Below are 25,997 nucleotides of genomic sequence, written 5' to 3'. Positions count from 1 at the left end.
GTGGATCTTACGGGCTAAAGTCAAGGTGTTGGCAGAGCGACATTCCTTCTGAAGGCTCTAGGGGAGAATATTTTCCCCTGCCTTTTCCAGCTTCTAGAATCTGCCGTATTCCTTGTTTCATGGCCCCTTACACCCTCTTTGGAGCATACCATTCTAACCTCTCCTTCTGTCTTCACATCTCTCTGACTCTGACCCTCCTGCCTTCCTCTTATAAGGACCCTTGTGATTACTTTGGGCCTACTCAGATAAACCAGGATAATATTATCTCCAAAGATCCCTAATTTAAGCATATCTGCAAAGTCTCTTTTGCCATGTAATACAACAGAGTCATTCATAGGTTCTGGGGCTTAGGACTTAGATGTCTTGGGAGAGAAGGGACATTATTCAGTGTACCACATTATCTTTTTGGCATTATTTGATATATTTTTCTTTTCCTTTAATTTGTTCATGTAACACATTTTGTCATTTTATTGCTCTTCCAATATTAGGCAATCATTTGACATAATTTATTGTACAAATTGTATACTACATTATTGAAATCAGCCTTTTATTTGGAATATCTGCATCTATAATCACAAATGCTGAAGTAATTTAAAAAGGTGGCTGTTAAGACTGAGGTGGCTCTAATGCCTTGGTGGCCTCTATATGCAAACCAAAACCTACCCCAGAGTCAGTGCACTCAGATCCAAGAAAATAAACCTTAGGGTTTATTTTCCAACCAATCACAAACAGCCAACTCAGCTTTCCCAAATAAGGCAACTGATGAAGCTATAGCCAATCAAATAAATAATTTCCCTGCTTTGCTTTGGAGTCTTCACTATAAAAAACCTCCTGTTGGTTGAGTGCTCCTAACCACTTTCAGCTGAATGCTGCCTGATTCAAATCGATGTATGTTCAAGTAAACTCTGGAAAACTTTTGTCTCAGTTTATCTTTTAATACAAATGAAACTGATTAATACTTTTCTTTTGGCCTATCATTATCAGGTTTTATACTAATTAAACAAAGTTAACTAGAGAACATTCCTTTTCCTAGGATCTGAATAAATTGGATGGTCATTAGTAGTTCAAAAATTAGCTAAAATTCAGCTATAATCACCTGGTCCTTTTTAATGATACATATTTAAAGATATATTAAAATTTTATCATGGTTATTGTTCTGTTCAAGTTTTCTACTTCTTAGTAGAAATTAGTAATTTAAATTTTACTAGAAAATCCAGTTACTTCTACTATTGTTATAAAGTTGCATATAGCCTCAAAATTGTATTAAACATTATGTCTATGGTTTAACCTTTCACATTTCTAATAGTTTTATTTTAATTTTTTGTTTCTTTTTGTTATTGTTTATCAATAGTGTGTTTCATTTATCTTTTAGAACCAAACTGAATTTCAAAAATTGGGTCCACTCCTTTGTTTTCTAGTTCATCAATTTCAGAATCTATACTGATGGAAGAAATTTTTACTTATTTAAGGTATGTGTCACTGTGGCTTATGCATAATTTGGCTTGAACTTTATATGTTACTAGAACAGCCTTACGTCCTGTTTATCTTACATTGTACATCTGCTGTAACCATTAAAGGGAAAAAAAGTGGCACTAGCCAGAAGTAAAGAACATCCTCTTTGAAGATAGGGATAAATGCTTACACCAGTACTCCTTTGAAGGTAAGTTCCTTTCTCAGAGGCCAAGGCCATACTGACTCACCATGTACGTGCTAATCTGTCTCTTTTGAAACCTTGAAGGAATGCACCCATGTCATGTTTGATATGTGTTCCTTGTTGCAAAACTGCTGAAAACCATGCTTCTCAGAGCTACTGAGAGGTTGTATCAACCTCCCTATCCCGCCACCAGTCTTCAGAACATCTGGAATAAAACTCTCTTACACTCCTTATTATAGATTGTTTATTGATTATTTTTGTCCACAGTATTCATTTTATATTTAACAAAATTTAATAAATAATGTTTTAAAAGAAGAACATGATAATGGCCAAAATAAGTAAAAAAGTAAAAAAAAAAAAAACTCACAATTACACGTCCTAGATATTAACTACTGTTAACAAATGTTGGTGTGACTTTCCAGCGATCTTATTACCCAAGTGTCTTTTTAATTGTATTTATGTACTTATAAAATGTTTTAAAACAGTATTACATGGCATATAGTTTAGTATCGGTATTCCATTCTGGACTCAGGGTTGTCCTTGAACCTCACCGGGCCCTTCTCAGACTCCGTCATGCTCAGCTCTAGACCGCGCGCCTTCAGTCTCTCCTGCGCCAAGTCCCCAGCCCGCTAGGCTAGGACTGCATTTCCCAGATGCCTCTGTGTGGGCCCGGCCCCGACAGGCATCTCTCTGGTCCCGCCCGAATCGTCTTGAAAAGCCGGAGCTGGGGCTGCAGCCTTCCGGCGTTCCGACTGCACTTCCCGGCGGCGGGCGGGACTTGGGAATGAATGAATGCTCAGCTGAAACTTGAGCACCCCCGCCCCCCGGCCGTGGGCGACATTTCCCAGGAGCCTCCACGGTCCACAAGGCTTTCTTAGCCCTCCACGGCCACCTACCACGACCTCGACCTGTCGGTTCGCCCAGGCCCTCCGAGGATGCTCCGGCGCGGCTGGGCGGCCAGGACTGGGCTTCACTGAAGGCTTGGAACACGACGCGACTCTGTCGTGCCGGCCCAGGCCCTCCCTGGATTTTTCCTCCTCTGGACTATACTTCCCGGAGGCCTCCGCGGTGCCTGCCGCTTCCGGCCGAAGTTCGCTGGCCAGCGGTGAGTTGGCGGGAGTCCGGCCGCAAGGGATCGGGGCATTCCGGACGACCTCGCCGACTGGTTTGGGGCGGATTCGATCAGACTGGAGTGAGAGGACCCCGCAGAAGTGGACGGTGAGGAGTCCTGGGGCAGGGCTGTGGTCGGGCAGGAGTTTTAAAGGTGGGTGGCTGTCGGGCACGTGTCCAGCTGCGTGCCCGCGCTTGAAAAATAAAGGACGTCGGGGAGAGGGTGGTATCTCAGCCGCTAGGCCACACTCGGGGGTGGGAAGTGTCGGCCGTCCGCCAGCACGGGTGGGTGTGGGAGAGGGCTGGAGATATCCAGAGGTCAAGGGTATCGCAGCTGTGTGGCCTCCTGCCTGGGGAAAGTTGGGGCGATACACTCTGGGCTTGGATTGTGCGCCCGACGTCCGGTGCTCGGCGACCAGTGCCTCGCGGGGCCGTGGTGGGCCCCATCTAATCGGGACTCTCTGTAGCCCTGTGTGTGCGCCCAATGCGGTCAGGTCGCGAACTCTACCTTTGGGGCTAGAGCTGGGAATGGCTCCCTCTTTGTACATGTTGGGTGGGTGCCGAGTGGGGTCCGTGGGTGGATGGGTTCTGGGAGTCTACTCCGGACTCGATTTAAGCTCCCATTGCTCTCTCGAGCCCAGAACGAACACAGCTGCAGCCGTTCGCTCTTCAGCGCAGTTAATGGCGTTCTCCTGGGGCTGTTTATGGTGATGTCTGGGGGTGGGGAAATGGGGAGTTTCTAGAGCTTTGGGCAGGGAGCCCCTTCTACTTCCACTTCTCTATTCTCCCACCCTGTGGCCATCAGGGATCCAGGCCCACAGAGGTGTCCCCAGCCTAGAGGACAGGAACGTGGGACTCTGACAGGTGGATTAAATTAGGATGTGTCTTGGAGCCGCAGATCTGGGCTCAGTGCAAGATACTGGGCCCGGAAGAATCCAAAGTCAGTCACTCACGGAGGAAAGAGGCCACAGTCTGGGAATCTTTGCCAGGACTCCCATCTGGGCCCCTAAGGTTGCCTGCTCTTCTTTCTGATGCTGGGAGAGGGTAGTGGGATTGCAGGCTTCTTTGGCTTTGGGCTCCCTCTCAGTGCCTGGGGTAGGAGAGAGATTTGTTCTGAATTGGCCTCCTCTGGGCTCCAGGAGGGAACTGTTGTCTCAGTTTCTTAACCCTTTTCCACCTTTTTCCTTTTCTAAGAATCCAGAAGAGGAGAAGAGAGGAACCGCTGCTCATCGAAAGCTATGGCTGAGGTAAGTTGTGTTTGCCATTTTCTTCTTGGAAAGGGCCTCTTGTTTTTCAGGACATTATCCTATTTCAGAATTTTATCCAAAAGATACACAGTAGTGATTTGGAGAAAGGGGAAGAGAGGAGAAAACCACATTTATGGAGCAGTTTCCCTAACCAGCCAGGAACCTAAACCTGGGCAAAAGTGCTCTCTTTCTAATGATTACTATAGAATTCTTGCAAAAATTTCAAAATTTGAGAAAGTTATTAAAGTTTATCACCTATGGTCCCACCATCTAGAGGCAATCACTATTAATACTTTAAAGTTATTTTGGGAGGGAGGGTATAGCTCAAGTGGTTGAGTGCATGCTTAGCATGCACACAAGGTCCTGGGTTCAATCCCCAGTCCCTCCCCCCAAAATAAATAAATATAGTTACCTCCCCCTCAAAAAAAAAAAAGAAAAACAAAATAAAGTTATTTTGTCTGCACATATGTGTGGGTATGTAATTCAGTCTTCAGAAAGGGATCATACTGCTAATAGAAGCAACTAACGTATTAAATGTTTACTTTGAGCCATTTGTAGTTTGAAGTTCCTGACTTGTTATCTTATTGAATCCACGTAACAACCCTATGAGTCAGATACCACTATATTTCATTAATTCTGTGATGCTTTTTTTTAATCCCCACATTTTAATTTCTCTGAAATCAGAATGGGTTTTACAATTCCTGGCAAGCTGTAGTTTCATTGATAGCGTTTTTTTTTAGTTCCCGGTGTATAAAGTAACAATGGCTTTACAGTCAGTGGCATCTCAGATTTGATGAAATATGGTAGTATTCTAAGTTGACAGACGAGGAAATAGATTAAGTCACTTGCTGCAAAATTACATAGTTAATAAATGATACAACTGGAAATTCTAAATCACCTAGTGATTTCCTTTGCTTGCTTGTCATGTTAATCTTTTTTGGTTTATTTTAAATAACAGTTTATACATTAAGCATATTTTCTCTTTGTCATTTGTAAGTTAAATAATAGAAAAAAAATAACTGTGAAAAAATATTTCATCTATTTTTAGATTCTGAATTTTCAAAAACTGTTCTTTTCCCTTTATGTCATGCCCAAAGGTCTTCCCTACTAGAAAAAAGTCTTTCATAGTTTCCTAAAGTACTTTTGTCTTTTTTATAAACAACTTAATATTTAAGGTATCCAGTATAAGATATAACCAGAAAAAGTTGACTGTGAAAGTTCTAATTTGGGATGTTACTTAGATTATTTTTCTGTGACTTTGGAGTAATGGATTTTAAAGAGTGCCACAGTACTTGTAGTATGTGAAATTCAGGGTTTTCTCTTGGATGTGTCTGAGTGTGGCTCTTCATTAATTTGGTCCAGTTGCTTTTCAAGGATTCTTTTCACTCTGAAGACTGAAGAAATATTCTTTCTATTTTGGATTAATCTGTTTCTTCCTTTCTCTCTGACTTTTCCCCTAAATTCTGTGAGAACTTACTGAGTTTGTCTTCCTGTTTCCATTCTGGCCAGAACCTTCCTAAGATTCTCAGAAGAGGACTGCATCCTCCCGGTCAGTTCTCAGCACCTGTTGACAGGAAGGAGCGCTGGCTCACCTTGCTCTTCAGCCCTTGACTGTCCGTGTCTCCCTCTAGTTCCTCCTCTCCTCAGGGTGGTCATTGTCCTTCCTCTGTGTTAATGAGAGGCTTTGCACTACATAAAAGGTTATAGTCTTACCCCATTTCTGCCATTTTATTAGCTCTCTGACCATGGCCTTTCTCATAACTTCTCCTGTATAACGTAGTCTACAGGGTTTGGGGAATTTGATGGTAATGGAAATTCACCTGAATGTGCACTTACACTGGCAACCTGGAGGTCCCCCAACTCCTACCTCCTGGTGTCCTCAACATCCAGTGAGGTGCCAAATCCCATTGCTTCTGTCCCTTTCCTGTTCCTTGAGCTCATGCCCTGGGACCTCACTTCACTGTCTGTGTATCAGATTGGACCTTTGTGGGAGTGGATAGTGCGTTGACTTAACTGGACTTCCTGGCTCTAGTTTATTCTTCCAAAAAACAAAATAGTCCAAACATTTTCTTCATTCAATGAATCTCTGTTACTTTCAGGATAAAGCTCCAATTCTCACATTCATTGTTTGTTTATTAAAAATCACATTTTATATTTATCAGAGCACCAACCCTAGTATTGGAGTAAAGTGGTGAGTAAGGATGATGTGTTTAGTCCTGACACGGGTGACTGTCAACCGAGACCATTCTGTGTTTAGCCCTGGCCCCTGTGAACTTCTCCAACATCAGCTTCTGTCTCTTCCTTTCCCAGAATCCCTCACCAGTTACCCCAGTGAACTGTCTGCTGCTTAGACACACAGGATGCAATTCGTCTCCCTCTCTACCTCCAACTTACCCCAATCACTCTACTTGGATCGCTTCTCCATCTGTGTGTTGTTATTGTTGTTTTAATTTATTTTTTATTGAAGTGTAGTTGATTTATAATGTTAATTTTAGGTGTACAGCAAAGCAATTCAGATGTATGTATATATATGTATGTATACACACACATAAATATATTTTTGCAGGTTCTTTTCCATTACTGCTCATTACAAGAAATTGAATATAGTTCCCTGTGCTATACAGCAGGTCCTTGTTTATTTATTTTATATATAGAAATGTGTATCTGTTAATCCTAAACTTCTAATCTACCCCTCCCCTGCCTTTTCCCCCCAGGGACCACAGTTTGTTTTCTATATCTGTTGAATCTATTTCTGATTTGTAAATAAAATTTATATATATATATATATATAATATATTTTTTTTTAGATTCCACATAAAAGCAACATCATATGATATTTATCTTTCTCTGTCTTACTTCACTTAGTATGATAATCTATAAGTCCATCCATATTGCTGCAAATGGCATTTCATTCTTTTTTATGGGGCTGAGTATTATTTGGTATATATATACCACATCTTCTTTATCCATTCATCTGTTGAGGGACATTTAGTTTGTTTTCATGTCCTAGCTATTGTACATAGTGTTGCTGTGGGGTGCATGTGTCTTTTTGAATTATAGTTTTGTCTGAATATGTGCCCAGGAGAGGGACTGCTGGATCGTATGGTAAATCTATTGTTAGTTTTTTAAGGAACCTCCTACTGTCCTCCATAGTGGTTTACATTCCCACCAACAGTGTAGGAGGGTTCCCTTTTCTCTGCACCCTCTCCAGCGTTTATTATTTATAGACCTTTTAAAAATGGCCATTCTGACTGGTGAGAGTGAGGTGATACCTCATTGTAGTTTTGATTTGTATTTCTCTATTAATTAGTGATATCAAGCATCTTTTCAAGTGCCTGTTGGCCATTTGGATGTCTTCTTTGGTAAAATGTCTATTTAGGTCTTCTGCCCATTTTTTGATGGGGTTGTTTGTTTTTTTGATATTAAGGTGTATTAAGTGTTTGTATATTTTGGAAATTAGTCCCTTGTCAGTTGCATCGTTTGCAAATATTTTCTCCCATTTTGTAGGTTGTCTCTTCGTTTTGTTGATGGTATCCTTAGCTGTGCAAAAGCTTTTAAGTTTAATTAGGTCCCATTTGTTTATTTTTATTTCCATTACCCTAGGAGCTGGTTTGGAAAAAATATTGCTGCAATTTATGTCAAAGAGTGTTCTGCCTATGTTTTCCTCTAGAGTTTTATAGTATCTGGTCTTACATTTAGGTCTTTAATCTATTTAGAGTTTATTTTTGTATATGGTGTTAGAGAATGTTCTAATTTCATTCTTTTACATGTAGCTGTCCAGTTTTCCCAGCACCACTTATTGAAGAGACTATCTTTTTTCCATTGTATATTCTTGCCGTCTTTGTTGTAGATTAATTGACCATAAGTGTAAATTTAGTCATTGTTTCTTGTATCCAGACATGAAATTGATTTTTAGATAATGATTTTGTATTCATCCAATTTGCTGAACTCTGATTTATTCTAATATCTTGTAGACTGTTTTGGATTTGGGGTCATCTAACTTAGATAATCATATCATTGATGAATGAAAACACCTTTTGTCTATAAATAATTGTATTGTCTATAAGTATTGATGTTTTCTTTCTTTTTTCAACCTTTATTTAGTATTAATTCTTGTGTTATGGTACTGGCTCCACCTCCCAGAACAGTATTAACTAGTGAATGTGGGCACCTTTGTCTTAGTCCCAGCTTTAGAGGAGATTCTTTTGATACTTCACTTTTATTTATTTTTTAAATTTATTTATTTTCATTTTATTTTTTGGCAGGGGAGGGAGGTAATTAGGCTTATTTATTTATTAGAAGAAGTACTGGGGATTGAACCCAGGACTTGTGCTGCCACTTGAGCTATACCCTCCCCCTGATATTTTACTTTTATGTATGACTTTTTCTCTTGGTGTTTTGTTGTTTTCTTTAAAGATGTTCTTTATCAGGTTAGAGACATTGCTTTTTATTCCTAATTTGCTGAGTTTTTGATCACAAATGAATATTTAATTTTTTTAAATGCCTTTACATCTCTTGAGGTGACCATACAGGTTTTCTCTTTTAATTTGTTAATGTGCTTAATAACTTAAATTGATTTCTAAAATCATTTATACCTGGTTTTACCAGGAAAAACCTAACTTGGCTATGACGTGTTACGCTTCTTTTTACATAATGCTGAATTCAGCTAATAATTTACTTAGAAGTTTTACATCTGTAGCATGTGTAAGTTTGGTCTATAATTTCCATTTTGCATGAAATCTTTATGCAACTTATAAAACTGTCAAGGTTACTCTAGCCCAGGAGTCAGCAAACCGTGGCCCTGACCTGCAAGCCAAGAATGTTTTCTACATTTTAAATGATTGGGGAAAAACATCAAAAGAGAGATAATATTTTATGACATATGAAAATTATATTAATTACATTTCAGTGTCCATAAATAAGGCTTTATTGGAACATAGCCACACTTACTTGTTCATGTAACATGTTTGGCTGCTTCCAAGCTGCAGTGACAGAGTCAAGTAGTTGAAAGAGATGGTATCACCCACAGAGTCTAAAATGTTTTCTATTTGGCCCTTTACAGAAGAAGTTTGCTGACTTCTGTTCTAGCCTCATAAAATATGTCATATATAGTGTACCCTTCTCTTCATTCGTCTTACTCCCTTGGTAGGATGGGGCGGTTTCGAGTACACTGTTAATCATTATCTTCACTTCATGGCATATTGTTAATGGTTTGAGCAAGGTTGTTCTCTTGTTTGATGATTTATTTATATCTCTTCCATTCCATCCCGGTACCACCTCAGCCGTAGGCAATCCTGTTAATGAACATCTTTTTATTAGCGTGTATTCATGAAAAATGTTTGTGTTTTGTGTTAAGGTCCAATGTAGTCAGTTTTTCTGAATCTTCCAGATATGATTGAGCTGAATGTTATTTGAATTGGGTGCATTTTTCTGTATGTGGCCATTAAATCAAGCTTATTAATTTTGTTATTTAAATATTCTCTATTTTTACTTACTTTTTGTCTATTGTATCTGTCGGTTATTTTGAGAGGTATGTTAAATCTCCCACAATGATGAGGGCTTATCTGTCATAATCCTCTTCCTTTTTCTTCTATGTATGTGTATGATGTATATTTATTATTTGTGAGGTGTGTACACAAGTTATCTGCTAGCCTTTTGTTTCCAGTCTTTCTGGAGGCTTAAGTTTTGGATGTGTTTCTTATAAACAGCATATAACTGGGCTTTGGTTTTTGATCAGCATTATCTTTTAATGAGAGCATTTAGTCTATACAGTGCTTGTAATTACTGATACAATTGAAAGTATCATTGTTGACTTAGTTTGTGTTATTTATTCTACCTCTTCTGTATTTTATTCCCTCACCCCCTTTTCCTTTCTGTGAATTTGAAAGTTATAAACTATTTTTGTTTGTTTATTGTTTACCTTAGACATTTTAACATATTTTCCTACCATTGTCTAAAACTAAAGAACATCTTTATGCTCTTGCTGCATAGTATAAGGAACTAGAGATTCCAGCTGATCAAAAGGCTCAAATTGTTGTCAAGTATTTTTCTTTCGTTGATTTCTTTTTCTAAACCCATAAAATCTTTATTGTTTTTTAAATTTTATTTATTTGGGGCAGGGGGCAGGTAACTAGGTTTACTTACGTATTTTATTTTTAGAGGAGGTCCCAGGGATTGAACTAGGACCTTGTGTATGCCAAGCATGCGCTCTACCACTTGAGCTATATCCTCCCCCCACATTTTTATTATTTTATATATCGAATGTTAGCTTAGGTTATCTACGTATTTGCCATCTTAAAGAATGGCACCATTCACCATTCTTATGTCTCAGACTCTATCTGGCATCACTTGCCTTTAGGTGGAAGTACATATTTTAATACATTTCTGTTCCTTGGTTTTTTGAGAATGTCTTTGTCCTCACTTGTGAGAGAGAATTTGTATTTTGTTATCTGCGGTGCACATTATTGCTGTTGAAAAGAGATTTGTCAGTCAGACGGTTGTTCTTTTGTAGACAATCTGTCTTAATCAAATTGCTTTCAATATATTCTCTTTTAGTGCTCTGTAGTTTTGATACAACTGTCTGGGATTTCTTTTTATTTATTCTGTTTGAGACTCATTTAACTTCTGAATAATGCTTTCTTTTGCCAGTTATGAAAATTTCTTAGCTGTTATGTCTTTAATTGCTACCTTTTTCTCAGTTCTCTTTTTTCTCCCAGAAGTCTAGTTAGATATCTGTTAAATCCTCCTACCTTATCTTCTTAACCTCTCTTTTACTTTCCCACGTTGTCTTCGACAGCATTCTGCACAATTTCTTTTTAAATCCTTCAGTCCGGAAATTTTTCTCTTCAGAGATATTTATTCCAGCTTTTGTGTGATTTAATTTTAAGTAGTTTTTTATTCTAAGTTTTAATTCTTTTTCTTTCAAATCTACCTGTTATTTTTATAGAGTTTTGTTTCTTACTGCCTTACCTTTTTAAAAAAAATTTGTAATATACCTTTCTTACATTCTGTCATTATCTATGTAATATATGAATTTTTGTTGGTGTGATCTTTTCAACTCCCACATTTTATTATGGAAATTTTCAAATATAATGGAAAGTTGAAACAATTCATTTTCCTGACTCTCTGATCATGGAATTATGCCTCTTTGCATGTTTCATTTTTATTTAACTTTTATTTAGGTGAAATTCACATAACATACAATTAACCATTTTAAAGTGTATAGTTCGGTGGCATTTAGTGCATTCACAATGTTGTGCTGTTTTATTATTTTTGACTCTTTGGTCATTTTCCTTGGAATCCTACCCATGGATTCTTGGGGTCTGGTGGAAGGTTGTTCCTCTAGGACACTACTGGGTTTGCTTCTGCCCGGAGCGCTGACAAACCAGAACCACCTGAAAGTAGTTTCATAGATGCCAGGATTTTTAGATTCACTTTAGTAATATGCATGTGAGCCCCGACCAGTGTGAGGACTGATTTGTGGTTACAGTTCCTCAGGGGAGAATGTTTTCCTTCCACCAACAGCCAGAGTTCAAGTCAGGCAGTTTTCCTTGCAGCCTGAGAACAGGATTGCTGCTTCTACTTTCCCTTACCCTGAGGGCCTGGTCCCGAGCGCCCAGATCTTTGTAGTGCAGACCAGTTGGACTTCACCTGGGCCAGCTGTGGCTTGGTCTTGTCTCTCCTGACCCTTTAAGGTCATGCATATCAAAGCTTACGGGACATCTGGGCTCAGCAGAGGTTCTCTGGTAAAAATCAGCGTCAGTGGCTCAGCACACCCTGTTGGTTCTGATTCTGACTCAGTTTTAGCCTCTTTCCTTCCTTATCAGCTCATCATTACATTCCCTTAAAATCTTTTTACTATTCCGTACATTATTTTTCAGCTGCTGATTTGGTCGTGGTAACCAGCCCCCCACAGAGCTTGACGCCCTGTGACTGTCTCTGCTTTTCTGTTCCCCTCCCTGATTCTGAGCTTTTAAGGACAGGTGCTGAGTCAGAGTCATCGTGTCCCCAGTGCCCATGCAGAGGCAGAGCCATGGGGGATTTTGATGAATGTTTCTGGATAAAGGAATTTTGTCTGCAGAGCCGCTTTTTTCCGCCCTTTCCCTTCTGCCTTTGATTTCCCCTCATAGAGTGCTGTGCTCTGCAGTGACAAACAGAGCAGACAGAGCATTTTCTACTCCTGTAAGTGCAGAGTCCAGCTCAGGTTTGTTTCAGAGGATCAGGAAACCCCTGACTGCATACGCAGGAGCCAGAAGTGGAAGGCATTCAGCTGTAGAGCTGGGGAAAGCTAGATTTAAAGCCCAGCAGTGCCCTTGCTAACTGCATATTTGAGTAAATGATAACACTTCTCTAAGCTAAAGCTTCCTTTGAATTAATATTTGTGAGCCTCTCCTGGGGATTAATACATATAAGGCGCCAGGAAATTAAAGTGCTTAATGCACAATCATTGTACTTGAGACACAGTGAGCACTGCTTGTCAAGCAGTGAATGTGAGGGTAGGGGTGAGAAGGAATAATGTCGGGCAGGAAAGCCTTGGATGGGAACCAGGATGTGCTGGGCATGAGGATTCTGAGAACAATGCTTTCGCGTAAAGCCGCTGCAACCTGCATCCAGTTGAGTTTGGCTGAGGCAGTCAGGACCTGCCGATCTTGGTGGTGGTCTGGCTCAGTATTGGTGACTCTGGACAGGATCTTTGTGGAAAGAGGTTTCCATTTCGGTTCTAAAGTTCCTAATTCTGGGACATGGAAACAAAGCCAAGGAGGTACCTGATGTACTGAGTCTTAGGCCCAGAGGAGGCTGGAGACCTCTGTTGCAGAAACCGTCCAGCGCTGGGCCTGCCCAGCTACCCTGTGCTCCTGGGCCTGAGAGCTCCATCATGTCTTTGGGTTGCCTCCATGGCTGAGGAGCTCAGTGTCTCCCAGGGCAGGTCAGAGCAGGCCCTTCTGGGCTCAGATGAGCTTCTGATGGTGAAAAAGATATTTCTTCTGAATACATTATGTATAGTTGGATTCCCTTTGGTTCAAGGAAAGCAAAGGTTTGTTATTCTCCCCTAAACATCGAGAGAGAGAGAGAGAGAGAGAGAGAGAGAGAGAGCGAGAGCGCGCGAGCGCGAGTGAGAGCGAGCGCGAGTGAGCGCGAGCGCGAGTGAGAGCGAGAGCGCGCGCGCACGCACGTGCACACACAGTCCTTTGGGGACTCTGAGCTCAGTCTGGTGACTTGGGGCTACTCTTGCTTCTTCCTCCTTTGACTTTTCGAGCTCTGCATTTCTCTAGGATGAACGCAGGATATAAATGATCTGATTTTGCAACTCTAAAAGCCATTGTATGAATTGATGTGTCTTCTCTCCTTCATGGAATGAATTTGTTAATTTGGAAGATTTGAACAGTGTATTTATTTTTCTTGAAACTGCCTACATTTCTGAGCCCCTCCAAGGAACTTCTCTTCCCCAGTTCTTCCCATTCCAGTGAGTGATGTTGCTTTGGGCTGCTGTCCCCTAAGGGTTCCTCTCATCTCCAGCAAATCCTTAGTTATTCATTCAGAAAACCACTTAGCATTCCTTCCGTGCAGATCCTTCTACTAGAAGTACTGATGGGATGGGAAAACCAACCCTTGCTGGAAATTTGGTACCTCCCTCATGAGACCTGGGATTGCATAAAGTGGAGGTGAGGGTTTAAGTGAGATTCCATGTTGCAAATTTGAGTTTTCCAATTAGACAAGAAGGTAATTGACAATAATTCATTACATTCTCAGTATTTGTCCATATCTTTAACTCAGATTTTTTAGACTAGGAATATGACAGGGGAAATGACAGATTCACTGTATAAAGTTACATGATATTCCAAGGAGTCTCGGGTCCATTTTGAACTTGCATAGTGTATGCTCATCTTTGGTCTTACTTCATCATCTGGATCTTACTTCATCAGCTCTGATAGCTAAGGAACAAGGAAAGAATAGTTAGGGATGATTTATTGTAACAGGAACAGTTTAACCATATGTATAAATTATTGAAAAATAATGACTCTCAGAACTTCAAAAGGATTTTAGAGAACTTGTCTAACCTAGTGCTGCAAAATATGAACATTGACTACATAAGATGGACGGTGTTGGTCAGCCAATAAAAATGATGTCTACTTGTGACATGGAAAATGATTAGGATTAAATATTCTGGTATATTTATGAACCTGAGTTTTTAAGAAATTATTAAATCATGTAAGTTATGTTCAAATCCTATTTTCAGAGATAGACATTTTTCATTTGTTTTTTGTGGGGGAGGTAATTAGGTTCATTTATTTATTTATTTTTTAATTTAACGGAGGTATTGGGGAGCAAACCCATGACCTCATGCATGCTAAGCATGCACTCTACCACTGAGCTATGCCCTCCCTGCCAGAGATAGACATTTTTAAAGATATATTTGAACTTTTAAACATTTTTTTAAATGAAAGAACGGAAGGAGACAGAAGTATTGTGTGCTGAACGTAGCATGTGCTGTGTACTTGCGTGTACAGTTTCATTTAATTGGGAAACACCAATTATCTGACCTTTGTTTATTCCTAGACCTGGGTGATAACGATAGAGAATGATGCCAAGAGGTTATATCTGTAGCTGCAGGCATGTTTAAGAATGATTTGTACAACACAGGGAATATAACCAATGTTTTATAATAACTATAAATGGAATATAAGCTTTAAAAATTGTGAATCACTATTTTTGTATACTTGAAACATACAATATAGTACATCAACTATATCTCAATTTCAAACAAAAGAGAAGGATGTGTGCACCAGGAATGTGTGCTGTGATCATCCTTGTTTCCACACTGACCCATCTGTGTTGAAAGGTCCAGCCAAGCCTGTTTTCCCTTATTGAATTGCTTTATGCATTTTCTTTTATCCTGTTATAAAGTTTTGTCCATTAATTTCTGTGTATTTTTATTTGCAGTTTCAGGACTTGAAGTTCAAAGATGTGGCCATTTACTTCTCTCAAAAGGAGTGGGAAGGCTTGCTTTCTGCTCAGAAGGATTTGTACCGAGATGTAATGTTGGAGAGTTATGACAACCTGCTCTCACTGGGTGAGTTTATCTGCCCTCCAAAATCCAGAATCAGCCTTCTGGAATCTTTGTTATAAATTTCTCATGAGTGCTTTCCAAGTGCCTGGCTGACTTAATGATTCTTGCTGACCAAAGAATGCTTTGTCCCTTGTGAAGTTAGAAATTGGCTGTTCCATTGGACAACTTTATCTTTTTCATTCTTCTGACCCTCACCCTTTCCTCTGACCTTTACTTTACTTATTCTTCTTTCTTGATAATCATGGACTGCTTTTAATTCTGAGATAGCCACACATAACTTAGTCCTTTTTTTCCCCTCCTTGAATAGGATTTTCAGATTCTAAGCCAGATGTGATCTCCTTATTGGAGCAGGGGAAGGACCCTTGGATGGTTAAGAGCAAAGAGTCAAAAGAATGGTGCCCAGGTGAGTAATGGTGGTCACCCAGCTGGCCTGTGACACTCCTGAGATGCTGGTAAGAAAGCTCCCTGAAAAAGCCTGAGATCTGGAGTGAAAGCAAGGATGTTTCAGCATGAGCCCCCCAATTTTTACTCCGCTTCCCACTTTCTTGCCACCCTTCCTCATATCCCCTCTGATTTTGGGAAGAAAGTGCCTTCCTCCTTCCCTTGAGACAATCATTTTCCCTGCACTTTGGGTCCAGTTTTGTTCTGACTTTTTAAAATAGCTCTATTGACATATAATCGACATGCCATACAACTCATTCATTTAGAGTATACAGTTCAGTGGTTTTTAGTATTTTCAGAGTTTTGTGACCGTGACAACAATCTAATTTTAAAACATTTTCCTCATCCCGCCATTAAATCCCATGCCCATTAGCAGTAACTCCCCACAGTCAGCACTAGACAACCACTAATCTACCTTCCGTCTGTAGACTGGCTGTTCCAGACATTTCATATTAATGAAATCACACAACATGTAGTCTTTTGTGACTGGCGTCTTTCAGTTAGAATGTTTTCAAGGTTCATATATGTTGAAGCATATACTAGCACTTTATTTATATTGCCAAGTTATGAATATCCCACATTTTGTTTATCTGTTCATCAATTGATAGACATTTGGTTTGTTTTCCACTTTTAGGCTGTTATGAATAATGCTTCCCTTTTCCTAGTTTGTTGAATGTTTTTATCATGAAAGGGTTTTTCGGATGCTCTTGTTAACTACTTTTTCTGCATATACTGAGGTATGCGGTCTTTGTCCTTTGTTCTGATAATATGGTATATTGCGCTGATACATTTTTGGCTGTTAAACCAACCTTGCTTTGCCCAGGTAAATCACAGTTGGTCATGGTGTCTCTAACCCTTCCTATTTATTGGTGGATTTAGGTTGGTTTTATCTGTTGAGGATTTCTATATCTGTATTAAACAGTGAATATTAATCTATAGTTTTCTTGTGCCTTTTTCTGGTTTTGGTATCAGGGTAGTAGTGGCCTCAGAATTCACTGAGAAGTATTCCCTCCTCTTCTGTTTCCTGGAAGTGTTGGTGAAGGATTTGTATTAACTTTCCTTTAAGTGTTTAATACATTCAGCAGTGGAGCCAACTGGTCCTGGGCTTTTCTTTGTGGGAAAGTTTTAAAATTATCATTCAATCTCTTTGTTACGGGTCTTTTCAGATGTTCGCTTTCCTTTTGAGTCAGTTTTGGTAGTTGTGCCTTTCCGGGACTTTGTCCATTTCATCTAGGTTGTCTAAGTTGCTGCGTATAGTTGTCCATATATTGCCTTGTAGTGCTTTTTATTTCTGTAGGGTTGGTAGTAATATCCCCTCTTTCATTCCCGGTATTAGTGTGAGTCTTCTGTCTTTCTCCTTTGATCAGTCATCCAGTTTAAAGTTGTCACTTTTGTTGATCCCTTCAAAGAATCAACTTATAGTTACGTTGATTTTCTCTTTTTTTTTCTATTTTATTTGGCTTTGTGCTAAATTAACTGTGCAGTAGAAAAAGTGGAGAGATTTGAGATTGATTTAGAGGAACGGTTTTTTAGCATTCATGAGTGAGTGCACGGGACAGAGCAATGTGAGCCTCCTTGTTGGATGTTACTTTTTCGCTGTGAACATTCCTCTAAGGTCCATAATTACGATTCCAGTCCATGTTTTTTGTGCTTTTTTTTTTCTGACAGATTGTTTTTCCAAAATATTTGAAGTAATAGCATCTTCTGATATCTGATGTCTGGAACTTCCCATACAACATAAAAAGCCATTATTTTACCAGTCACTTGTACTCTTCTCCCAAGGACAAAATCAGAGCATCCCCAGTGTAAGTGGCATTTTCATTAGATCCCACAGACAGACCATGTGTTAGTCACAGAAGAACTTCTCTGCTCACCAGTTGTGCCAGGTTTATTCATCTTTCCAGGCTTCCCAGCTATTTATCTTTTCTGCGTCCTGCTCTGGGCCAGTCCAACCACCCAGGACCATAACAAGAGCAAGGGGAATAGCCCAAGCAGCGGGGTGCCTGCCTAAAGCTCTGACACCTTACACTGAGCGCCTGGAGAACAAGCATCTCCTTGTCTCAGAGCAGCCCTTCTTGGTATCTGAGTAGTTAACTGTCCAGTGTCAGAAGGCCAGCAAATTGTGGGGCTAGGATTCACACCCGAGCATTCTGGCTCTAGAATGTGTTGTCACAATACCATACAATCTCTTGTAAGTGGTTGCCATAGTATCCTTGATTTCCACTGGCATTTTCTCAGGATTACGTAAGATTTTTATTGTGTAAAACTGCCAGTACTCTTGGAGACGGGTGCAGGCACATGTGCGGACGTACTCTAATGGTGCTGGCTTGTTTATGCTTCGCTGCCACAGGCGTGAGGAGTGATGTAGGGAGAGCACGTTTAAGTGGGGCAGAAGACACCTCCGTCACCAGTTAAATAATTAAGAGCTATTTAGTGATGTGGAGTGATATCTCTGCATCTCAGGTCGCTCTCCTAAGCTCATCATCGTCAGCACGTTTCTCTTTATTTCCATCTGAATTCCCTTCATCTGGGGATTAGATTATTTAACGTGAACTGAACTGTGTGCTGGGGATTGGAATTGGTTATATCATGGAGAGTAAAATAAACATTAGGTTAGTTCTAGGCCATTTGGGGAGAAGTTATACTGGTAGATAAACTGATGAACAAATATGTAATTCCATAATTGAGGAAAAGATTGAGGGCAAAGAACAGGATACATGACAGAAAATAAGATATTTAGAATGAGAGGAGCTGGCCATGCAGAGATCCTGAACAGAGAACGTTCATGGAAGACGAAACATTTCCTGAAAGGGTCTAAGATGAGACGGTCATTGGCATGATGCGGGAGTCAAATGGAGGCCAGTAGAGTGGGCTCATGGTGCGTGAAGGTGAGAGCTCCTCAGGTGAAGGTGAGCAGGGAAGCAGGGTCCAGATAGTGGAGAGAAGGAGGGACAGATGTGTGGTAAGGCAAGTAGGGGCCGACTGTTGACTGTGGAATCTAGGTACTGGGAACATGGCGGTTCACTGTCCAATTCTTGTTATTTTTCTGTTCCTTTGAAAGGTTTCATAATAATGTTGGGAAATAGATAAAATGGCATGTGGTAAGTGCACTGCAAAAAAAAAATAGTGATGTGGGTCTTGTTTTGTAAAGAGTGGTCTCGAGTTGGCATTTGAATTGAGGTCAGAATGAAGTCATTGAATGAGCCGGGAAGACATTTCTTCTCAGGGAAGACATTTGCAGGCAGAGACTCTGAGGGAGGGGTGTACTTGGCACGTGTGAACATCCAGCTGGTCAAGGAGCTGAAGCAGAGTCAGCTAAGGGGAGGAGACAGGCATTGAGGTCAGAAAGAGGTAGTGCAGGACAAGTTCAGGGAAGGCCCTGGAGACCACATCAGGGTTTTGACTTTTACTTTGTATGAGAAGGAAATCCAGTGGAGGTTTTTGATCAGAAGACTGGCAGGATCTGACTTATTTTAGCAAGAACACCCTGGCTACTGTGTTGGCTGTGGGGTGACAGGGGCAGCAGTGGAAGCAGGGAGATGCGTGAGGATAGTGTTTTGCTAATCTTGGTGAGGGATGGCTTTGGACAAAGTGCCTCCACTAGAGTTACTAGCAGAGAGAAGGAGGCAAAGTCTGGCTCTATTTGAGGCTGCACGTGAGAGGACTGCTGTTAGACACAACGTCCTGCTCCTTTAGATTCCCATTTACTTAGTCTTTGGTGGTTCCTGGACATCAGATGTTCTATTTTATTTATTTATTTTTTAGATTCCACATGTGAATCATGTCATATGGTATTTTTCTATTTCCGGCCACTTCTCATAGAATGATGATCTTTAGGTCCATACGTGTTGCTGCAAACGGCATTACTGTATTTTTTTTTTCATGGCTGAGTGGTGTCTGGACATCATATTTTTTAACAAGGTCCCCAACTGACTGAGAGTCTCACCAGAGATGAAAGAATCACTTCCTTCACAAGCTCCCCTCATCTTCTCTATTATTTTCCCAATTCCCCTTTTTTCAAATTGCAGTGCAGTGTTAAGAGCTGTTTAAATTATTCGCTGTTTCTAGTTTGTTATTCCTACCTTAGAACTTCTCCCTCTTCTGCAACATGAAAATACTCACTGTTTTCTTTCTTCTTATCCTACAGGTTGGGAGTCCAGAAGAGAAGCTAAGAATTTCTCTCTAAAGGAGGAGAGCTATGAAATTCGATCTTTGCAACCGGATGTAACAGAAAGATCTACACGTTCTCACCTTGAGTGCCCCAGGGTCAGGAGTAACAGAGAGGTCAAGTGCCGCGTGGAGAGGCTGCCGGAGGAGCGTTTTAGACAAGCCGTAATTGCCTCTAGAGAAAGGTTCGCTTCCATCCAGCGCACAGATCGTAGAGCACCTCGGACAGTTCATGCTGGAGGCAAATCCTGTGAATCCAAGGAAAGTAATGAGGCTTTCAGGTGCCAGCCACACCGCAGTCGACAGGGAGGACGTCGTCATAAGGGAAAAGGCTCTAAATGTGGAGAATGTGGGAAAGCCTTTAGCAGTAGGTCAGACCTGGTTAAGCATCAGAGAATTCATGGAAGCAAAAAAAGTAATGAGAATAAGAAATGTGCCTTTCTTCGTGACTCTGAAATGACTAAATCTCAGAGCATTAATACTGCTGAGAAACCTCATAAATGTAAGGAGTGTGGGAAAGGCTTTCATTCTAGCTCACAACTTAGAAAACATCAAAGGATTCACATAGGTGAGAAACCCTATAAATGTACGGAGTGTGGGAAGGCCTTTCCATCTACCTCACAACTTAATTTACACCAGAGAATCCATACTGATGAGAAATACTATGAATGTGAGGAATGCGGGAAAGCCTTTACCCGTCCCTCGCACCTTTTTCGACATCAGAGAATCCATACTGGTGAGAAACCCCATAAATGCAAGGAATGTGGGAAAGCTTTCCGTTACGACACACAACTTAGTCTTCATCAGATAATTCACACTGGTGAGAGACGCTACGAGTGTAAGGAATGTGGCAAGGTTTACAGCTGTGCCTCACAACTGAATCTCCATCAAAGAATTCACACCGGTGAGAAACCTCATAAATGTAAGGAATGTGGGAAAGCTTTCATCTCCGATTCACACCTTGTTCGCCATCAGAGTGTCCATACCGGGGAGAAGCCATATAAATGTAAGGAATGTGGGAAGGCCTTTCGCCGGGGCTCAGAACTTACTCGACACCAGAGAGCTCACTCTGGGGAGAAACCCTATAAATGCAGGGAATGTAAAATGGCCTTTACTTGTAGCACAGAACTTATTCGACATCAAAAAGTTCACACGGGTGAGAGACCTCATAAATGTAAGGAATGTGGGAAGGCTTTTATTCGAAGGTCAGAGCTTACTCATCACGCAAGAAGTCATACGGGCGAAAAGCCCTATGAGTGTAAGGAATGCGGGAAGGCCTTTGGTCGGGGCTCGGAACTGAATCGACACCAGAAAATTCACTCGGGTAAGAAACCCTATGAATGTAAGGACTGTGGGAAGGCCTTCATTCGTGGCTCACACCTCAGTCAACATCAGAGAATTCATACCGGACAGAGGAGTGAATGAAGAAATGTACCCAGAATGAAGGCCCAGAATTTGGCACCTGAAAATTCATATTAGTAAATCACAAAACCCCATCTGATTATAAGGAATGTGGGGAAGCATTTCGAGAGAACTGTTTACTAAGCATCAGAGTTCTTATGTGGATGTGAGGCCTTCTTTATTTAGGGGCCAGAGTTTGACATTTGTTACTGATGAGAAACCACCTAAATGTTCAGAATTAGGAAGGGTTTGCATTTCACAGTTTATCAGACATCAGAGTTCAACTGGTGAAAAAGTAGAAAACATTCCACGAATATAAGGGAAGTGGGAGGACTTATTATTAGGAAGATAGTGAATGTGTTAGAGACATGAATCGTTCAAACTTAACATCAAGTCATTAGCCCTCAGGGGAAATCAGAGGATTCATAAGACAAATACATATGTGGAACACCAATTTGCTTCAGTTAACAAGTTATTCATCTGATAATTCGTACTAAAGGAAGGCTACATTAATGTTAAAAACGCAGATTGTTCCATTCCACTCAATTCTTGTCAAGCATTTGCAAGCTTATTCTCTAAAATTAACCTGAACTGAATCAGAGTTGGAGAAGATTTAACCAATATTTAGTGTTTTCTTGCCTTCATCATTATAACTCATTTTTATAGGGCCACTTACTTAATTTTCTTTTATAAGCTTAATTTTCTCACTTATAAGCTAGTAGTATTAGCACCATGTTTCTTAGTAGCATTGTGTACATAGTATCCCTTAGAATAGTGTCTGGCTCATACTGAAGTTTAAATAAGAGCTGCTTTATTGTTACTTTTTTTCATAATTGTGTATTTCGAGATGAGAGGAAGGCCGCATTGTGCAGTGACTATATCAACACCTTACCTCATCTCTTTGAGGGATGTCAGTGCTTTCTGGAGAAAAATTAAAAACTGAAGCTTTCATTCACATGTTGCCCCTTTCCCTGTCAGGGGGCTCATCATGTAAAGAACCCCAGCAGAATGGAGGTGGGTTGCTGTGAGGTCAGGGGGAAGATTTAGATGATTTTTTTTTTTTAAACCTTCCAAAAAACAGACATGCGACAATCTCTTACCTCTTTTCTGGAGAATTAGGAAATAAAGCCTTAGCCAAAATCCATTTCTCCACAGAGAAATTTAAAAGATGCCTATCGTTTTATATTAAAAAGGAAATCAAAACAAATTATCATTACTAATGAATGACAGAAACAACTTCAGTTGAAATCTGTAGCAAGCAACCAGAGCGTGACTCTAGGAGAATTTAACTTCAGTATATGTAGAAACGGACAATTAAAAGCCAGGATGCATCCTCACTTCACTGTACTTGGTACACTACTTGGAACAGTTCCTCGTAGGTTCCCAGAGAAGATTTGTTGATCAGAGGAATGGGAGAGTGACTGAACACGCGTTCAACTCTAGTATGTTGAAGTGCTCTAACAAAGTGGAGAGCCCCCCGCCAAAAAAAACACCTTGAAAACTTTTGAAATGAAAAAGATTGCAACCTGAAAAGAAAAAATTCAAGCTTTGTAAGTGAGAAAGGATACGTAACTACAGAAATGAAGATCAAGAAATAAGGTGGTGTCAATATGGTGAACACTTGGTTGCCTGGCCGTTCGTGTTCACCATTCGCCCTTTGCCAGGCTTGCCTGCTACCCACCTAAGTCTACATGCAGGATGCTTGCCCTCCTAATGGCTTTGCATATGTGAAACACCTGGCCACAGAAGATCTAAGCAAAGCTCTGCACGTAAGCTTCAGTTAAATTTTCTTTACTAACAATGTAAAAGGAAGTCTTCCTACACACGGGATGCACGCCTGTACATCTGTGGGATAACGTGGGTTGTGGCCATTTTGAAGCCAGAGGAGGCAGAAGCTGAGGTTGGCACAAGCAATAGATGGGAATTACCTGTGTCCTTGACATTGTTGAGCTGATGAAACAACTCAGAATTGCCCTGTGCCTGGACTTGTGCTAAATAAGAAATTTAATGCTTACCTAAGTTTATATTCACTTTATAGAATATATCTGAGTCCTGGAAAATAATATTTTCATATTTCACATTTTCATATTTCACATTTATTCAACTTAAGTAGGATGAGAAAATGTTTATATTCAGCTTTTTATAGTTTATATGAAATTATGGAAAAAGCATTTTCTTAAACATATATGTGGATATATATGCACAACTTCGATTTGGTAAGATGTGGGAAATGCTTGTTTACATTCAGCATTTTATAATGTATGTTTATATTCAGTTTTTTATAGTATGTCTGAAATCCAGGAAAAATATTTTTCTGAGTATAGTTAAGAACCAAGAAGAAAGTGATTAAAGAACTACACTATATAATTCCTCTTATACTAGAGTATCTTACAGATAAAATCTTCTAAGTCTTTAAGATACAGAGTATCAGCCATGAGGCCAGCAGAACCCTTATACCACATTTGGAAAAGGACAGCTTCCAGGTCAAATCAGCTATAAAAATAATCCATTGTACTCATAATGAATATTCCAATTAAAATAGCAAGTCAAATCTAGCAGCCCTTTAGAAGAAAATAGGGTTTTTTAAATCCAAAATAAAATGGTTCATTATCTGACCTGTCAAATTATAAGAAATGTGTAAGTGTAGCATTGCACATTGAAAACTAGACACTAAAATAACTTACTGAAAGTAGTAAGCTGTTACAGTGCATGTGTGTTCAGCTGCTGTGATGTCACTGTTCTGGTCCATTTTATCACACCTCGTGGTCTAGACATTCATAGCATTTGGAATAGTCACCATCCAGTGGGTTCCAGCTTTGCCCCATGCTTTAGAATACATACTTAAGTAAGTTTAATGTAAACATGTATTATGTGATTAAATTGGTCATAGCTAACAGTCAATCCATTGGAAGGCAGTTTATAACAAAAATTTGAGCATTTTTTAAAAGAGGGAAGTGATTACCAAATTTTATCTACACTGGTATATTTATTCTTAAGTCTGTTCTTGAAAGTTGTACATAGTATTCTACGGGAACATGTGTCCTTTAGAAGACTTGAAAAACTTTAAAAGCCAGGTAAAACTAGGTGTACTTGGTTTTGTTACAATCTTTAACGTTTTTTGGATTATAAATGTCATATAACATGTTTTACCAGAAATAAGAGGTGTACTGCAAAGGTTTAAACAGGAAGGAAAAAAGAAAAGAAAAGCAGTCCATACTTACTCCCTGAAGTGCCGGTGTCAAAACCCTCCCATGCTTTTTCCATATGCTCATCCCCACACCGGGGATGTTTGTTGGTGATCGGGTCCTGGCGGGGAGGGTGTAGCTCGAATGGGGTTGTGCTGACAGGCTGAAGCACAGCCGCCTTTTCTCACTTGCCAACACTGCACGGCCTGCCTTCCCACTGGAACCTACAGACGTAACCATTTAGCTTTAAGCGCTGACCTAAGAAAGACAAACCATTATACATGCAGTCCATTCTACCAATGAGAGTTATTTTTTACAAATTGTACAAAACAATTTTACTGTACATGTTGGTGTTTCTGTAAAGTGGATGGATTCCTAACGGTTGGATTCCCTGCCTTACAACATAGCATATTTAAAATGTAATAATTAATGTCCTATTTTCTGAAACTCGCCATTAACCTCTACAGGATTTTATGTCCATTTGTAGCAGCTTCAACCAGGACTGAACTTTTGTTAAGTTGAGGGGTAGGGGAAAATGTGCCTTCAATTTGCATTTTCTTAGCTGCCAGTGAGGTGAGCTTCTTATCTACCATGCCCAAGAGTCATTTAAATTGTATTTCTATGATTTGCTTGTTTTTATCCATTCGTTTTATAATTGGAGTAGTTTTTGAAGCAATTTGTAGAAACTTTAGGAGATTGTTTTGTCAGGTCGCGGTTTGTTTTCTTAGTCTAGCATGTATTTCCTTTATATGACAAAAGGAGTCAAACTTTATCGTGAAAGACCAAATAATAAGTATTTTAGGGTTTGTGGTCATACTCTGCCTTCCTAATGTGAAAACACGTAGTACATAAACCAGGGGTAATTTTGCCATCCCTGTCCCCGGCCCCAGCAGACTGTCCAGAGACATTTCTGGTTGTCACTATAAAGGGAGGTGCTGCTGGAGTCTGGGATGCTGCTAAACACCCTCCCCACACCCCACTCCCTGCCCCACCTCTAGCAGAATTATCTGGTCCAGGATGTCAGCAGTCCTGAGGTTGAGAAATCCTGATCTGTAAGCTAATGGGTGTGGCTGTGTTCCAATAAAACTTATTCACAAAAACGAGCAACAGGCCGCATTTGGGCCACAGGCTGTAGTTTGTTGACTCCCATTTTATCTTTTTGCTATGTGGTATCGTTTTTGGTTTTATTCCTGAATTGTCTTTCATCTCATTTTTCCAAGTTGTGTTTTATGCTTTAAACCTTGACTAAAATAGAGAAAAGCAGTAGCACCTGTGTAACTACTGCCTAGTAATTAGGCATCTTACTGTCTTTGACTAATGTTTTATAACGTAAGTAAGTCATCTCAGAAACAGGTGAAGTGTTTTCCCTTCGGTCCTGCTCTTCTCCCTGGGTCTGCAGAAGCCGAATAAAACCAGTACTTAGGGGGAGGGTACAGCTCAGTGGCAGAGTGCGTGCCTAGCATGCACGAGGTCCCGGGTTCAATCCACAGCGTCTCCATCAAAATAAATAAACCTAATCTCCCCCCCCACACACACAAAAACAAATACTTAGATGTACACACAGAAACCCGTAATACTAGGCACCACCTAAGTAACAAGCAGTGACACGTCTTTCCGTAATTTGCATTGACAGTACGTAGGATATTAAACTACTGAAAAATACCAATCTCATTCTTTTACCTGCTCTGCTGTATTTTTATGCAGTTATTTATTGATGTCTCTAC

General features: G+C 40.1%; 1 protein-coding gene and 1 long non-coding RNA gene across 2 annotated transcripts in view; both read left to right on the top strand.

Annotated features, from left to right (window-relative positions):
- LOC102540955 (uncharacterized) overlaps nucleotides 1-25,376 on the top strand; it is an 84,736-nt gene extending 59,360 nt beyond the window's left edge. Inside the window, exons 6-10 of the mRNA XM_072966411.1 lie at nucleotides 2,467-2,918; nucleotides 3,959-4,011; nucleotides 14,953-15,082; nucleotides 15,387-15,482; nucleotides 19,668-25,376. Of these exons, the coding sequence (XP_072822512.1) occupies nucleotides 2,467-2,918; nucleotides 3,959-4,011; nucleotides 14,953-15,082; nucleotides 15,387-15,482; nucleotides 19,668-21,112 (2,176 nt within the window). The 3' untranslated portion in view covers nucleotides 21,113-25,376. The remainder of the gene's footprint in view (nucleotides 1-2,466; nucleotides 2,919-3,958; nucleotides 4,012-14,952; nucleotides 15,083-15,386; nucleotides 15,483-19,667) is intronic.
- LOC140698392 (uncharacterized) lies at nucleotides 1,388-1,888 on the top strand. The gene is made up of 2 exons (XR_012076181.1): nucleotides 1,388-1,469; nucleotides 1,578-1,888. It is a non-coding gene; the product is annotated as an uncharacterized lncRNA (long non-coding RNA).
- Nucleotides 25,377-25,997: the final 621 nt, after the last annotated feature.

The sequence above is a fragment of the Vicugna pacos genome, chromosome 9 (genome assembly GCF_048564905.1).
Source record: "Vicugna pacos chromosome 9, VicPac4, whole genome shotgun sequence".
NCBI classification, from domain to species: domain Eukaryota; kingdom Metazoa; phylum Chordata; class Mammalia; order Artiodactyla; family Camelidae; genus Vicugna; species Vicugna pacos.
Note: the sequence above shows the minus strand (reverse complement) of the source record. Positions and strands in the feature narration are given on the sequence as shown.